We start from the raw sequence: 17,550 nt of genomic DNA, 5'->3' as shown, positions 1-17,550 counted from the left end.
CGCTGGTCCAGTATAATATCATACAGGTATAATTTCCCTTTTAATTGATCATTAAATCGTTTAATTAAGGTTTGTACATGCTAGTTTTCATGGCAGAGTTTAACATAAATATTCATTACTACTGGAGCTGTCAGTTTGCTACATTTCAAATGATTATTAAATAGCAAAACTATGCGAAATCGGCAGTCCTTCCGGCGCACTCAGTGTCCGAATTCACTCACTCGTTTCATTCACTCCTTCAGGTGGACTATATTAGTGGAGTAATGTAGGGTAAAATTATTGAAAAGACACACACACACACAACACACCTGCCTGGAAGTTTCTAGTGTGCCTAGTAAGACCTTGATTAGGTAGTTCAGGTGTGTTTAATTGACCCTTCGTCAAGACCCGCCCCCCTTAGTTACTGTTGCTTTGTCCGACAAACCATGGCACTGTCACGCCACACACAGTGAAAAATACATCGTGGAGCAAAGAGGATACTGACAACACGTCGACAGACAAGACAGAGCAGGTTACTTATGATATAAAAAAATGTCCCAGCTTTCAAATTGTGTATTTTTTTTTTTAAGAAATTCGAACAATAAAAACCGTTTTGTGGCTCTTTAATGTGTCGTGACAGATCGCTGTAGTGCCTCAGTTCAAGCGGCTCGTGAACCAATCATCTCTTCCTACTAGTTAATTTATAGCATCAAATAAACATGAATGAACATGAGAAGGAATGTTGTTTAAAACGTGGAAAGGTGTAAATACACACCATTTTTCAAGTCCACTGAGGTTAATCTTCTGATCCTGACTGCTTTGTCGGACAAAATGGCGGATTCGGCGTTATGATTGGTTAGATCGCTTGTCAATCAAACTCCCGGCGAAGGGTCAATTGGGGTTGGAGCTAAGCTCTGCAGGACAACGGTGTCATCTGTACGCAGAAAACTCAAAGGAAAAAAGTTTTAAGCATATCGTTGTCATGTAAAGGTACCCCAAGTCTTTTAAAGCTATAGTCTTTGGCCAATAAAAAGATAATTGTTAAACTGTTATTAGCTGAAAATATGCATTAGTGTACATTAACATTTAATGCCATTTTTAAATGTACATAAATAAGATTTGAGAACAACAGTAATGCAAGAGCTTCAGATTTGTTCATCACAAACTGTTTGTATGACTAGAGCATGAATCATATAGACCGGCATACACAGTTTTTGGGGTAAACTATACATTTAAATAATTTCTTCAGCCTGAATAAAAGCAATTACTTAGATGTTACCATATAAAATAATTTTTTTAGGTTGACTGACAAAACATTTCACATTGTAGACAAAACCAGCTGCCGTTGGACCAACAGGATTATACATACATACTACTCTCTCTCCTCTGTTAGTGAAGTACACAGTGATGGATGTCCTGTTTGAGAGGTGTTGTGCTCCACTGACCTCAATATATCAGATATGTGTGAACACACACATACACACACACAAACTCACATACACACAGGGGTGACATCATCGATAAAGCCAAACAACGGAAGGCCAGCGCAGTAATAAGCTCTAACATGATTAAAAGTGAACGTGGCAGAGACATCTGGTGTGTATGTGCAGCTCTGATCTCGCATGTGTGCATCTCAAACCTAATTTTTCCATTCATGTCCCGTATGCAGGCAATCTAATGAGGTTAGTGCAGATTCAAGGGCTGTTCTGTAAGAGTGAGAGAGAGATGATCCATTCCTCTCCATTAGCTCAGTGTGTGAACAGAATGCTTACTGCTAAAATGAAGCAGTAGGCAGTGCTCTGTGTCGCTTTAATCAAGGGCAGGTTCCATTTAATGTACTGTGTGTAATGTACAACAGACCTAATGTACAGGTGACATCATCAGAGAAATAGCAAGTCAAAGTGTTAAGGTAAAAAATGTTACATATAATATTGCAGTAAACTTGAAAATGTTCACATCCCACTTAAGGAAATACTCAAATGTATTTCAGAGTAAAATAAGATATTCTATGAGAGAAATAGTAGACAGGGACTTGATTTTATCCATTACGTTTCAAAATAGAGATAGATGGTTGGAAAGGAGAGGTTGTAAAATTAGATGGCCAAAAATCAAATTTGTTTCAGGAGGAGGTCAAGAAACTTGATAAAACTTTGATAAAATACAGGAATTTTCACCAAATGTCCTTAAAGGATTAGTTCACTTTAGAATTAAAATTTCCTGATAATTTACTCCCCCCCATGTCATCCAAGATGTTTATGTCTTTCTTTCTTCAGTCGAAAAGAAATTAAGGTTTATGAGTAAAACATTCCAGGATTTTTCTCCAAAGAGTAGACTTCAACGGTGTTGAAGGTCCAAATTGCAGTTTCAATGCAGCTTCAAAGGGCTCTACACGATCCCAGCCGAGGAATAAGGGTCTTGTGGGTCATGTGTGTAAACGATCAGTCATTTTCTAAAAAAAATAAAAATGTATATACTTTTTAACCACAAATGCTCGTCTTGCACTAGCTCTAATAATCGTAATCACGTTGGAAAGGTCACACGTGACATAGGCGGAAGTACCGACCCAGTGTACAAGTGTGGAGTAGGAGGACCGTTCAAAATTTGTTGTATGATAAATGACACATATTTATGTCTTTGTGTTAGTTTCTTGTTTAAAATAGTTCTTTCGTGTGCGTATCCTGGATGTTTAAATCTTTTGAAACACTGGGTCGGTACTTGCGCCTATGTCACACATGACCTTTCCAATGTGGTTACGTAATGTGTGGCACAGAGCAGTGCAAGATGACCATTTGTGGTTAAAAGGTATATACATTTTTATTTTTTTTTAGAAAATGACCAATCGCTTTGCTAGATAAGACCCTTATTCCTCAGCTGGGATCATGTAGAGCCCTCTGAAGCTGCACTGAAACTGCAATTTGGACCTTGAACCCACTAACCCTATATGGAGAAAAATCCTGGAATGTTTACCTCAAAAACCTTCTTTTTTTTTCAACTAAAGAAAGAAAGACATGGGGGGGGGGTGAGTAAATTATCAGGAAATTTTAATTCTAAAGTGAACTAATCCTTTAATAGCTCTACTTAGAAAGATTTAATTATTCTAGAATGATTAGGGGGATTCTGCTGCAGAAAGCATCAAAAAAAGAAAAAAAACTTTTTAATCTGATAGCTTTTTTTAGTGCAAACCATAATTTTATGGATGGATTTGGGAAAAATTTGGTTATACTCTTATGAGTACTCAAACCTCTTTCAGTAACTATAAAGTAAACACTTATTAAAAAAAAAATAATAATTATTGTCACAACTGGCTGCAGTAACATGCATAATGAAGAAGATATAGATCCAATAGTCTTTAATAATATCCACAGGTAAATCCAAACAAAGTCAGGCAAGCAAACACAACCATAACAAGACGAAAACTGAACAAATGAGAACTGAAAACACAGATCAACCAAGCTAATTAATAATGAACAGCTGAACAGAATGACGAAATCAAATCAGTAACCATGGTGACAAACAGGCAGGAAAATTGGCAAAGTCCAAACATAACAGAACCGTGACACTTATCCACTTGAGTTTTCATTCATATGCCATACGCTTTTGACCCATTCAATTTGACTAAAATAACTAAACTTTATGCCTTTATTTCTTCATTTTCAATTGCTAAACCATCACCCTTTTATTTTGTTGGATTGCCGGCAAATAAATAAATGCACTGCTGGTTTATACATTTATATTAATTGCATCCTTCACGATATGTCTGTCGCATTAAGTCATAAGATTTTATTTTAATATATTGTGCAGCCCTAATTTTGATTTCATGTTGACTTCATAATGATTTTCTACAAAAATAAATGGGGATACAGATGATTAAATGTAGATAAATGGCATAAACATGTATCTCGCAGCTATAAAAATTGCAACGTCGTAGTCTCGCATAGACCCAAAGTTGAAGCCGATGGTCAAAATCCTGTCCAAAACTCTAAACAAATTAGAATAGGTTTTGCTTGAGCATATTTCATTCACTTGCTACCAAGTGTCTTAATTAATGACTAGATCTTCCTCAAAGTGCTCATTTTTGCAGCCTGGTACCTTGAAACAACTTTGTTTCCAGATAGACTGATACAAAACCTTTGGATAGTCAACCAATCAGAATCAGAGCTGTGAGTTCATCCAGCTCTGGGCATTGTTGTGTTCTGTGACCGGACTGTAGGCAGTCTGTGGGCGTGCTGTCTGAGGCTGAGACTAGCTTTACACCTTCTGAAAATGATAAACTTAGAACGTCTCCAAAGCAAGGGCATTCTTTATACTCACTGAGCCACTTTGAGGAAGTGTTGTGTTATAGAGCGCCCGACACACTTTCCCCAGCATCCGCGGTTACTTTGTAACAAGTAAACCTCTTTTATATCTGAACCACTCGTAGAAATATTTCAGTGAAGGATGGTGTCTCTCCAAAGCTGCACTAAAGCCGACAAGACAGAAAAGAGGTTATTAAATGATAAACACGGGAGATAAAAGTAAATGCTCGCTCATCCTAACAGCTCCCTGCGGACTATATAATTGCTTCTCTCAGAAGAGTCTCAACAGACAGAGCTCAAGCCCACGGTGTTTAAACACCTGAGCAGGTAGAGCATGTGTGTATTCACTGTTACCTTTTACAAACACTTACAATGGACACTGTAGTTTCTGCCTAAACAATTACTGTTATTACAGTTATATATCTATACCCAATTAAAAATGAGTGAACGATGTTTTTAAGCTGAAATTAAGAAAAAGAATTAAGAACATGACAGAAGAAACGGTTATAATTTATAAAATTATATTTTAATACAAAATAAAACATGCAAATTAACACAGATGAATTTGCAAAATTTTCAAGCTGAAAGACCATGTTTAAATAAGTAAGATTTAATGGGAATCTGAATTCATTGTCATTATGTTTATCACTGGTGTGTTTTTCACTATGCATATGAATTTTTTTCCTTGGCAGAATTTGCTTATCTCATCACCTTTGCCACTGCACTTCTGGGCCAAATATGCAAAATGCTACTCGGGGCCAAAAAACTGTCTAGTTTCACGCAAAAAAAAAAAGTATTTTTAAAGGGTGAAATACACCCAGAATTTTCCGTTGGGCAGCAACAAACTCTTTGCTGTAATGTATGCAGCTGATCTTTAATGACAGAAGGCTAGAGAGAGGAAACGAAAGAATGGGAATGAGAAAAAGAGAGATTTTTTTTTTTATATTCTGAGAGGTTCCCTACTACATTTGAGTCTAATCTCCTTAACATTTGACTATTGTTCTGCAGTGACTGTCAGAGCGAATACGACAATCCCAGTTCGCAACTGTTCTAAGAACTACTATGTTCGCCATGAAACGTTTGCAACATTACTATAATGTATTATGCAAGATTCAATTTAAACTTGAAGGAATAGTTTACCTAAAAATGAAAATGTCCTGATTATTTACTCACCCCAAGCCATCCAAGAAGATGTATATGACTTTCTTTCCTCAGCTGAAGAGAAATTAGGGTTTTTGAGGAAAACATTCAATTTTTCTCCATGTAATGCAAAAGAATGGTGACCAATGTAGAAATGAAAATTACCCCAAGATTTACTCACCCTCAAGCCATCCTAGGTGTATATGACTTTCTTCTTTCTGATGAACACAATCGGAATTATATTAAAGGAGGTGTATCACACACAGTTTCTGCCAATCTCATGTTAATCTTGAGTACATATAGAGTAACAATGCATCCTTCATCTCTCCGAAAAGTTTTTAGTTTTGTCATATTTATAAAAGATAGATACACTAAACCGAGACTTTCCGAAAAAAGCCGAGATCCTGGAGGCGTGTCTGCTGTCAGTGCCATGGGCGGAGCTAAAGAGTCACGGGTGCGCACAGCTTCTGCCTAGACACCGCATGCTAGCCGCGACATCATTATAAATAAAAAGGGAACAAAAACATTCGTGTTGTTTACATTATATGCTCTTGCGCGCCGATTGCCAACAAAACACAGACATCTGATGCAGTTTTACTCACCGCCCCCGATCTGCAAATCCAGTGCCGAACTGGGACTTGTTTACAAATTATTCATCACCAAATTCCCGGGAACAAACAAACATGCATGCACAACTCCGTTGCTGCCCCGGACAAACAAACTTCATCCTCTGTTCCCTTAACGCTGGGTTCTTTGGGAAGCTGAAAAAGATCATCTTTCCCTCACAACCAAAAACACACTCCTTTAGTGACAGGAGCTGCTTCTCATTTCGGAGGCTGTGTCCTCCAGAGGTCGCATTTGAAGGCTGCATACTTTATCAAGTAACCGTAATCAAATTGACTGATATTCATTGTGAGGTGTGAAATACTGTAATTTCTTTCTTACGGTGCAATCTAACGGTTATTTTTCTTAAATGAGACTGCCTCGATGATGTATGCAGCCTTCAAAGGGTGCAGCCCCTGAATTGGGATACAGCCATTGTTGAAAAATCTCTCGGCTTCCATATCCCTAACGAAACGCGTTGCTCTGGGTGATGTGTGTGTGCACGCTTATCAGGGAGAAGTGCCTATACAAGGAATTCTGCTCTCTTTTGACGTCATACAGGACACACTCGAAAAAAACTCTCCGAATCCTGTACCGAAACTGGAAGTAGTGGATTTGGCACAGAAATACTCCGTCATACGTCCAACTCGTGTTTTGAAACTTTGGCCATGTTTAGCATGAGAATGCAACTCTTTAACAGTATAAAGTCAGAATGCATGAAATAGCATTAATAAATATCCTGACGCGTCCAGGCTTTATAATAGCAGTGAACGGGGCCAACGAGTATGAAGCTCAAGAAAGTGCATCCATCCATTATAAACTTGCGCCACACGGCTCCGGGGGTTAATAAAGGCCTTCTGAAGCGAACCGGTGCGTTTGTGTAAGAAAAATATCCATATTTAACAAGTTATAATAAAGTAAAGCAATAATTAAGTAAAATATCTAGCGTCTGCCAGACCGCCTTCCGTATTCAACTTACGAAGAAAGTTACTTAGATGTTTGAACTCCTCTCGCAGTTCAAAATGCTTACGCTACGTCCTATGCCTTCCGTATTCAACATAATTTTTCATAATTTGAATACGGAAGCCGGTCAGGTGGAAGCTAGATATTCATTGCCATTATAAAGCTTGGACGCATCAAGATATTTATTAATATATCTCTGATTGTGTTCATCAGAAAGAAAAAACAAAGTCAAATACACCTAGGATGGCTTGAGGGAGAGTAAATCTTGGGGTAATTTTCATTTTAAAGTGAACTAATCTTTTAACTGTCCAAAATCCATATTTAGGCAGCTTCAACTATTCCTTAAAGAATAATTTATAAACCTAAAAAAAAGAAACACTAGTTTTAGACAAAAGATCATCAGACATTTTAAGCCACAGACAAAATGAAGTTGTTTTAGACATTCTGATAAAAGTATTTAATTATTTTACCAGCTTACCAATTATCCTAAATATCCCTTATCATTTATGGTAATTCACCACTACTTTCAACAATTCACTTACATTTACATGCTGCTACAGGCAGATGCTTTTATTAAGTGACTCAAAGCTCAAGCTATAATTTTTTTCAGTTCATCCATGCATCAGACTCAAACACATGACCTTGCTAGCGCCATGCGCTACTGTTTAAGCTACAGGAACACTAGTTACACAACACACAAAAATGCCAGCCCAAAACCAGAATGCATTTAAAACCACTATCTGCAGTCGTAATGAGATTCTGATGGTCGCAGAGCTGTACTAAACATCCCAGAGGATCTCAGACAGATAAGGCTATTGATCTAGACGCAAATAGTACGGAGCTCGAGATACGGGTTGATGATGGAGCACAGTGCACGCAGATGCCGCTTATGTGCACATGCAGTTCCCATAAGGACCAGATTTTCCCAGAATGAAAGCTTGCATTGTTAGGCTGAATACACTATGCTGGTAATAACATGATATGACAGCAGGATACTGAAACTAATAAAGTATTCATCAGAAAAGAGAGGCGTGTGATGAGTAATTGTCAGAGCCACTGTAAAAGTGTGTAAACAATAAATAAAATATTTTGACAAAGCAGAAGATATGATTCTATTGAGTGAACATCTTCAGTCACAGACAGTTTCTGTAAGTTGATTTAGTTTGATGTTGGCAAGATGGCTAAGGAGGAGCTGATAGGTGGGGTCTTATACCATTTTGTAACCATGGCAATCGAACAGATGGGTCAGTACAGGAATCACATGCTGTGAGGGGCGTCAGGGTGTGTCACCATCTGAGAATCATCAGACATTGTGTCATAAATCCATTAATTCTGCATTATCACATGCAGGTGAAGTGCTAAGTGCTATTAATATTGATATTTAATTGTATAAGACAAACAGATGCTAATTAGATGTTAATTTCTTCCCAAAACGTATTCACAGTATTACAGAAATTAATACTTTTATTTAGTAAAGATGCATTAAAGTTGATCAAAATTGACAGTAAAGACGTTTATAATGTTACAAAAGATTTCCATTTTAAATGCATGCTGTTCTCTCTATTCATCAAAGAATCATGAAAAAATGTATCACGGTTTTCACAAAAATGTTGTCAACAATAGGAAATGTTTCTTGAGCAGCAAATCAGCATATTAGAATGATTTCTGAAGGATCATGTGACACTGAAGACGAGTAATGATGCTGAAAATTTAAAATACATTAAAATAGAAAACACACAAATATATATATACACACACACACATTTTATTATTATTTTATTATTATTATATACATTTATTATTATATATATTATATATATTATATATATATATATATATATTTATGTGTGTGTGTGTGCAGAATCACCCAAAAACGTCCCATGATGTTTTCAAATTATAAGCGACAAACAAAAGAATCCAGTTTACTGCTCAGATCGAATACAACGTCCCAGCAGATCTACTGAAAAAAACAGCTAAAGAGGTACAGTTTAACTTTTTAAATTCATGAATACTACAGTATTCTACAGTACTACAGTCCCCTGATACTTGGAAATCGTAAACAGCAAAAAGAGAGGCAGTTTTCTGTTCATACCATGTGCATAAATTGCAGCGTCCCCCCAGATCGACTGATAACTTTGATCATATTTTACCGTCTAGGTTTTTGTGCTTCAAAGGAAAATGATGTGTGCTGTGATGTCACCGTGACATTGAATCATGTCTGAGCGTCTCAGAGAAATGCAGGAGATGAATGAAAATATGAAGAGTTTGCTGCTTTTACTGGAAGACTAATGTGAGCGAGAGGAACGGGGCCCTTCATCAGCCAGGCTGGCAGGCATTTGCCCTCAGATGGCTCCCTCAGAGAGAGAAAAAATTAGATTGACACAGCCACAGCGTTTCCCATGGATTCATGCTTGTGTTTTATTGTGGTTTGTTGCCTCTTACAAATGTCAAGCATCTTAATTAACGTTCTGACTGAAATATTAATGCTCACTGCAGATACATCATTAATATTCATCCAAAGGCAGCCCAAACTCGTGTTAATGTTTCACGCGTTACCAAAGATTTAACATGATAAAGTGTGTACTTGAATGTGCACTCTGGTTTTATAAAAACATACAGCAACTGAGGCAGTATAATGAATAAATTATACGAAGGAAATGAAATCATCTCTGCCTAAAAACAAGTAACGATGAAGAGCCTTTAGGAATACTCAACACGTTCAGCTGTCTATATTTGCAATGGGGTTTACATGTGAATGCATGTGTGAATGTGTATGTGTGAATCATCTGACCGTCCTGGCAACATTTCTAAATCATGAGAAACAGAGAGAGAGAGAGAACAAGAACATCACAAGAACAAGGAGAACTGATGATGTACATACATTGATACTGCATAAGCATCTCTATCTCTCTGGATGGATGGATGGATGGAAGGCAGGCAGGAAGGAATAAAGGAAGGAAGGAAGGAAGGAAGGAAGGAAGGATGGATGGATGGATGGATGGATGGATGGATGGATGGATGGATGGATGAAGGAAGGCAGGAGGGAAGGAAGGAAGGAAGGAAGGAAGGAAGGAAGGAAGGAAGGATGGATGGATGGATGGAAGGAAGGCAGGAACGAAGGAAGGAATAAAGGATGGATGGATGGATGGATGGATGGATGGATGAAGGAAGGATGGAAGGATGGATGGATGGATGGAAGGAAGGCAGGAACGAAGGAAGAAAGGAAGGAATGATGGATGGATGGAAGGCAGGCAGGAAGGAAGGAACGATGGATGGAAGGAAAGAAGGAAGGAAGGAAGGAAAGAAGGATGGATGGATGGATGGATGGATGAAGGAAGGGAGGAAGGAAGGAAGGAGCAAAATTTAAATAGAAATTAAATAAAAATAATTAATTATACATTTGAAAATTAAAATTCTATACTATTTTGTAAAAATAAATTAAATATAAACACTAAAAACTAAAATCAATCATTTTAAATGTTACAAGTGAATTTAGGCATAACAAAATTAGAATGTACAGTATGAAAATTAATATTTATTAATTTTACTTGCTTTATTTTAAATATTTAGTATATTTAAAGAACTTTAAGTTAGCATTAAATGACGGTAAACGTCATTTAAAGGAAAAATACAGGAAATTAACATGCCCAATTATATATCCAATTTCACAAAAAATAAATAATAAATAATATCATAATAATAAAAAAACTCTAATATTAGCAATAATTGATATTAATAGGTATGGATATATCGTTGAGATTTTTCAATTTAAACAGCAAACTCATTCTATGCCAGCAAACAAAAATAGTACACAGTTATCCATAATTATCTGTTTGTTTGTTTGTTTACTGTATATTATAGCATTTTAATTATAGTGTAAACACTGTGTTTTAAAACAAGAAACAAAATAAAAATTGTTAAGCTATTTGTGCATCTCATGTCAGTAAAAGCCCAAATTCCAATACCACTGCATCCCTGGATAGATCTTCCAAAGCAATTGTGGATTTGGATTTGATTCCAAGGTTTTCTGAACTCCAGTTTTGGAGGTGGTAGAAACGGATAAAAGAAAATGAGAAATAGAAGATGAAAGCTTATTTGCTGAGCACTTTGCTCTCTCGTTCTCTCTCTCCCTGTCTGTCTCACTGCCTTCCTCTCAACATGTCAGAAAGAGCCGTGGCCTATCACCATGGAGACAGACAGCTGTTACAGGTAGGGCAGAGGGGTGAGGCAGTGACATGCTTTCTCCTTGTCTTTCCAGAGGTGATCCTACACTAGTCTATGCCACACCACCTCTCTCTTTCAGCTTCACAACCTTCCACTACATCTTTCAAAAGCACAATAGACAAACTCAGTGGTGTTAAAACAGGTGCACACAATCAATACTCATCATCCATCTGATTTCACACAATTCACAGACTGAAAAAAAGAGGCCAAACACCTTATTCAGCCAAACAGGCTGAGCGCGCACACATACAAAGTCAGCGAAACAAAAATCAGCACTAATAAAAAGAAGCCCATCATGCAGTAATAAGACCCTAGTGTTCGAAAAGCACACACTCTGCAAATGTGTGTCCGCCGAACTCCGTCTTTCTCTTAAAGCAGAGGTAGTAGTACTAGAGACGACATAAGGCAAGGGTTTGTTCCTAGATGCTGATGTCAGGGCACCTGTCAGGGTTTTTTCGCTGCAATGTTAGTGTGGCGTGCTGCAATTCGGTCAGCGTTTGGTGGCGGTGCTGCAGAGTGCACGTGCTCCTGCTTTTGTGTGTGTGCAAAATAAAAAAAAGAAAGGCTGAGCAGCAGTCAAACCCGTCAGGTCAAATATGACAGATAGTTCATAAAACTAAATCCCGAGGGTGTGTTTAAGTGAGTGCATGTGTTTAGAGTTGGCTCAAAGAGCACCGTACTCACCATAAGCAGGCAGACGGCAGATTCGGGCATCAGTTGCACAGCCATGATGTCTTTACTGCAAACAAACGTTTAAGTAATGTTCAAGTAGCGTGCCGAAACCCTAAAGGCAATCGTCACGCTCTACAACACCACCAAAATTGTCCAGGCAATGTTTAGTTAACGCTCAAGAAACGTATCATCTACTCTTTCGCAGGACACTGTACAATAGTTTCCTGTTCCCGTACGCTCCCTACTTCTCTCCTCGTCTTGCCCTCCGTTCAGAAATCCCAAAGCTCCGTCCTTGGTCCAAATGAAATGTCTCTTCTTTGATCTCCAACAGCCTGTTAGACTCCCTCCTCCCTGAGGACGGACACACACATGCACACACTCGCACACACATACGGTCTGAGAGGAGGCAGAGACTGCCGTTTCAAATGACCAAGCAGCACTGCAGACACACACGCGCTCTCACGTTCACAAATCCGACTGATACAACCAAACACGGCAATGAGAGAGAGAGAGAGAGAGAGAGAGAGAGAGAGAGAGAGAGAGAGAGAGAGAGAGGGAGAGAGGGGGAGAGAGAGTGTGCCCACCCATCAATGAACACAGATATCATATCAAGTACCATGAGGCCACTTAGGATACAAGCAAACACACACACCTTCACTTTCTCTAAAAGGATTGATTCGTAAGTGCCAGTAGACAGTTACTAGCATCACTTTTACTAAATGAAAAGAAAAAATGAATAATGCAGAAGAAGAATAAGTGGTGTTTGCTACTGTACTACTATTGTTTATACATAATGTAAAGGATTTGAACAAACCATTAACCAGCGTTTAACTCAACACATTTTATTTGCGCTTCAAATCGGGGTATGGTAGATTTCTATGCGATCAGACTTACAATTTCGGGGGTGTGGGGGGACCTGAGGCATATCTAGGCTAGAATATCAAAGACTTTTGAGTAAGTGCAGGTAAGCCTGTAAGCAACCTCTTAGCAACCACCAGAACAACTTAGCAACTACATAGCAACACCCTGGCAACCACCTAGCATCATGGTAGTGACTTTTGCACAAAGCACCAGTAAGCACAGGGTTGCCAGGTTTTCACAACAAAACCTGCACAATTGCTACTCAAAACTAGCCCAATCGCATTTCAGGGGGGCTCCCCCGCTTAAAAAAAACGCATTCCGGGGGATAAAATCCATGTTTTTGGCGGGGTTCCCCTGATAAAATTCGCATTCCAAAGGCTAAATATCATGTTATTTGGGGTCGCTTCAACCAGCGGACCTGAAAAACAACCCGTGGCAACAGCGTAAAAGTAGCCCAATTCCGCGGGAAAACCGCAGACTTGGCAACACTGAGTAAGCAACCGCCTAGCAGCAACTTGCAGCAACAATCCATCAGAAAACCTACAGTACACTGTGAAAAAAGGAATCTTGTTGCCTTAATTTTGAGTTCAGATTAAAAATTTTATCTAATACAAAGAAAGAGATTAGTTTAATCAACAGAAACTCAAAATACTATGTTATCTGAACAACATTAGTGAATAAAAGTTAATAAAACAAAATATTGTTTTACTGTGCAAACGCATAGATACACCCTGGTAACAACCACGGAGATAACTTTTAAACAGGAACCCGAGAAAAGCATTACTCATTTGTAAGTAATTTTAACTTAAATTATATTAAACTGACTTTAAAAAATGAGTTGAATTTTGTATAATTTATTAAAAAAGCTGAAAATTGCTTAACTTATTTTGATGAGTTAAAGTAATGTAAAAACATAAGTTGTCATGACTTATTGATCATATCATTTTTTCAGTGCAGAATAACCTAGCAACTGCATAGCACCATGATAAACCTATAATAAAAATATATAAATATTTATAAACACCTTTAATTTAATATAAATTATATTAATAGTAACAAGATTAAATTTTAGTTTTTAGTGTTTTATATTTAGACAAAACAGTTTCAAAAATGTGTAAGAACCAATACGTTTTCTTCAGAAACCGTAAAAATCGAGTTCTAATCTGTGCTTTTGTTCTTGTTCCACTGAATGAATGAATGTGTGAGAGATAAAAAAGAAAAAAGATAGAGCTATAGTGAGAGGAGCCTCAGGGGACCTAACATACTTTCCCCAAACATATGATTAGATATAGCGACTCCCCCTCTCTTTTTCACACATACTGTATACACAATCCACAAGGTGAGAAAGCAGCACTTTTTTAGAGTCTGCTTTTCCTCATGGGATCTCGTCCCATGTGACACCACCTCAGAAGGGTTAAAAGCACTATCCCTTTGAAAGGATTTGCATTGTGTAGTTTTACTGAAGCTCACACACCTGGGTCTCCTCTCTCTCTCTCTCTCTCTCTCTCTCTCTCTCTCTCTCTCTCTCTCTCTCCACACACATGCACACACAGTTTCTCCTTGGCTGGTTCTTCTAACCCACACAGGACTAATTAGCCCCCCAGAGCAGCAGTGGACTAACAAAGATAAATGAAGTCACACTCGCAGTCTGACTGACTGACTCGAGACATCAGGGTGGGGGGCGTTCGGGTGTGGCAGAGGGTCTGTGTTGCCAGGACAGAATCAAAACCAATGTACATTATTCCTTTTGCATTAGCTCTGCCAAAACGTATTGAGGTTTAATTCAAGAGACAGCAGTACTGTGGTCAAGATACGCTTTCTGGTCTTATTTGCTTCAGTTAATAGAACAGATTTTGAGGAATAAAATTCTCCTTGTTCTTTTGAAATAAAAGCATTCAATGCACAACCTAGTTTCAGTCTAGTCCAAAAATATCAAATACTAACTATATGCTAAGCTGTCTACTACATGTCGCCTCATTTTTTTTACTTTCATCCCTCTTACTTTTTGGGCAATAAGCACGATATTTGAAGAGCTTGTGCAGTTCATCCTGTATTGTCTTTTAAAAAACACATCAAAACAGATTACTGTACAGTACCGTCGGTCGGTAAGATGAATTTGTTGAATTTGATTTGTTTTTGAAAGAAGTCAGTCACACTTTAGATTAGGGTCCAATTCTCACTATTAACTAACTATTAACTACAACTTTTGCCTCCATAAACTCCTAATTACTGCTTATTAAAAGTTAGTAAGTTTAGCTATTGGGTAGGAACTGGGTAAGATTAAGGGATGCAAAATATAGTCATGCAGAATAAGGCATTAATATGTGTTTTATAAGTACTAATAAACAGCCAATATCCTAGTAATATGCATGCTAATAAGCAAATAGTTAATAGTGAGAATCGGACTCTAAACTAAAGTGTTACCATGAAGTCTCTTATGTTCACCAAGTTTGCATTTACTTACAGAAGTTATAAGCAAATATATACATTTTTCATACCTCCTGATCACTAGGTGGCACTGTGCCAAAACTGAGCAGGTACCCTCAGGTCATGATCATAACACACCAAATTTGGTCTGTATATGCTAAAGCGTTGAGGAGATAAAGCCTCATGTATGCTTTGGCATGCTTTTCGTAGAATTCGTTCTAGAATTATTTGAAAAGAGTTTGACTAAGCAACTTGATTTCCATGTTTTAGTGTCGGTATGATCTGAAGATGATCTGGCTCGATTTTCATGAAAATTGGACTGTCCTTGTTCAAATCTGTGTGCAAAATTTCACAACTTTTTACCATACGGTTCTATGGGCTGCAGAATAAAAACACTAACATCGTGTCTACACCGGATCCGGGCGGCGCGATGTGACACGACAAAAGACAATAGAACCCATTATAATCAGTGAGGCTGTCTACACTGGATGCAGCGCGACGTGAGTGAAAAAATCTCCGACAGTAAACTGATGCCTCGTTCTATTTATGACTTACTGACACAAAGGACAAATCCTTTGCAACGGGTGCTTTGTTGCGTCCAGTGTGTCCAGTTTGTCGCGTCTTTTAGCTGTTGCCACGTGAGCGACCGGTGAAGACACGGTGTAACAAGTAAAATTTTTTTTTTTGTACTAATGATTACAATAGGTGCCCACCTTTATTGCTTGGCCCCTAAATAACTTTTTTTTTTATTTTAAATGTAACTTATCCCTCTGATGGCAAAGCTAAATTTTCAGCAGTTTTACTCCAGTGTTCAGGTAAGAGCTATCCTGTTAAAGACCACTGGGAATGTTCTGTCCTTTTGCCTCCATCTCTCCTCTCTGTGGGGGTTTTAAATGTCAGATGAAGAAAAGATCTAAAATCGCAACCAGAAGAGGGCAAAGGCCAATCTTGATACGCTTGAAGTCAAATCCTGTTGGAGTTTTAAACTGTCTGGAAAATAAACAAAATGTGTCACATACATGAGTGGAAAAGGTCTCATTTACATAAACGATTCAGCTTCTATAAACGAGTTTTGGCATCTGATTTCACTGTTTAGACTATAGTTAAACTCACCATAGATGCATAAGCTACCTGAATGATACCTCTCAGATTGCGCTATTACTTTCTATGACGACAAAAATGTAGTTGCGTTTTTAACTGTACAAATAGCTACACACGGATTAGGTTAAAAAAATATATAAATAAATAATAATAATAACAACCATATCTGTGATAAGTAATCAAAGCATGTCAGCTGCTGTTAAAATAATTTGCATATGTAAAAAATCTTCAGTGATGATACATAAACAAAGCAAATAAATAGCTTAAATTCAAGTATATACTTAAATTAAATTAACCTAAACCTGCTGAGAATATAAAGTATCTCCCTTAGGATCTGTGAAAAATACAAGTGGGAGGAAAATCAATACTGTCTAGTACTGCAATAAGATTTTATCACAATACCGAATCAATACACAGACGCCAAGTATTGATTTTAATTATTATTTTTGTTTGGCAATTTATGATTTTTTTTTTTTAATATAATGCATAGCTGCTAGATAACTTAATTAGATAAGTGAATTGTGTTATGCATTGCCAAATGAGTCATACTGCAGTCAAATATAACAAGATTCATTAATGGCAATGCATTGCAATATGATGCAGACTATCACAATAGAATACATTAACAGAATGCAATATGTTCTCACAACACAATCTAACTTCTGCTACTGAGTGCCAGCAATGAGAGAAGAGCATTTAAAGGTCCATCATGTAGCCAGTTCTGTATTGATTTTGTCACTAGACAAATCATTCACACCTACAGTAGCCACATAATAGCAGGACTTGTTTGAACTGAACCTATTTGGGGTATGAATAACAATTTGGAGACTAATGCATCATTAACTGATAAATGAAAAAATTAATGCATCATCACTAAAAGAACAGGTTGATAATTCTTCTGGTTTTCAGACAGAAACTGTGAAGGTTGGCTAGCCTAGCTTATTCATGATTTTACATTCTCCGTGCTTGGGAAAAAAATCCAGTCCAATTCAGACTGTATGAAATGAATACTTGAAAGGTAGAGTGTTTGTGTTTTCCCTAGCAGATTTACTGTAAAGACAGTGGGCTTCTATGAACAGAGAAACTTCAGCCTAAAATCAGTTTTAACACAATCGAGTGATAGAGGAGAGAAAGAACCCTGTGCTAGAGTGATTTGCTTTCTGTGCCCTGTTGATTTAATAAAGCATGCAGCGCTCAAGTGAGAATTCAATAATAATATCACACAATAAAGTTGAATTGTGTCTCAAAGCGTTTATATTTTGAGTGGCTGCTGAAGGACATGCTT

General features: G+C 37.6%; 2 protein-coding genes across 2 annotated transcripts in view; one reads left to right on the top strand and one right to left on the bottom strand.

Moving 5' to 3' along the window:
- frmd4a (FERM domain containing 4A) overlaps nt 1-12,313 on the bottom strand; it is a 166,181-nt gene extending 153,868 nt beyond the window's left edge. The window contains exon 1 of the mRNA XM_051869559.1: nt 11,889-12,313. Within this exon, the coding sequence (XP_051725519.1) occupies nt 11,889-11,933 (45 nt within the window). The 5' untranslated portion in view covers nt 11,934-12,313. The remainder of the gene's footprint in view (nt 1-11,888) is intronic.
- impdh1a (IMP (inosine 5'-monophosphate) dehydrogenase 1a) overlaps nt 1-17,550 on the top strand; it is a 101,395-nt gene that overhangs the window by 54,941 nt on the left and 28,904 nt on the right. The window lies entirely within an intron of this gene.

This window comes from Ctenopharyngodon idella, chromosome 18 (genome assembly GCF_019924925.1).
Source record: "Ctenopharyngodon idella isolate HZGC_01 chromosome 18, HZGC01, whole genome shotgun sequence".
NCBI lineage: Eukaryota > Metazoa > Chordata > Actinopteri > Cypriniformes > Xenocyprididae > Ctenopharyngodon > Ctenopharyngodon idella.
The sequence above is the reverse complement of the archived record's forward strand: the minus strand, read 5'-3'. Positions and strand labels throughout refer to the sequence as shown.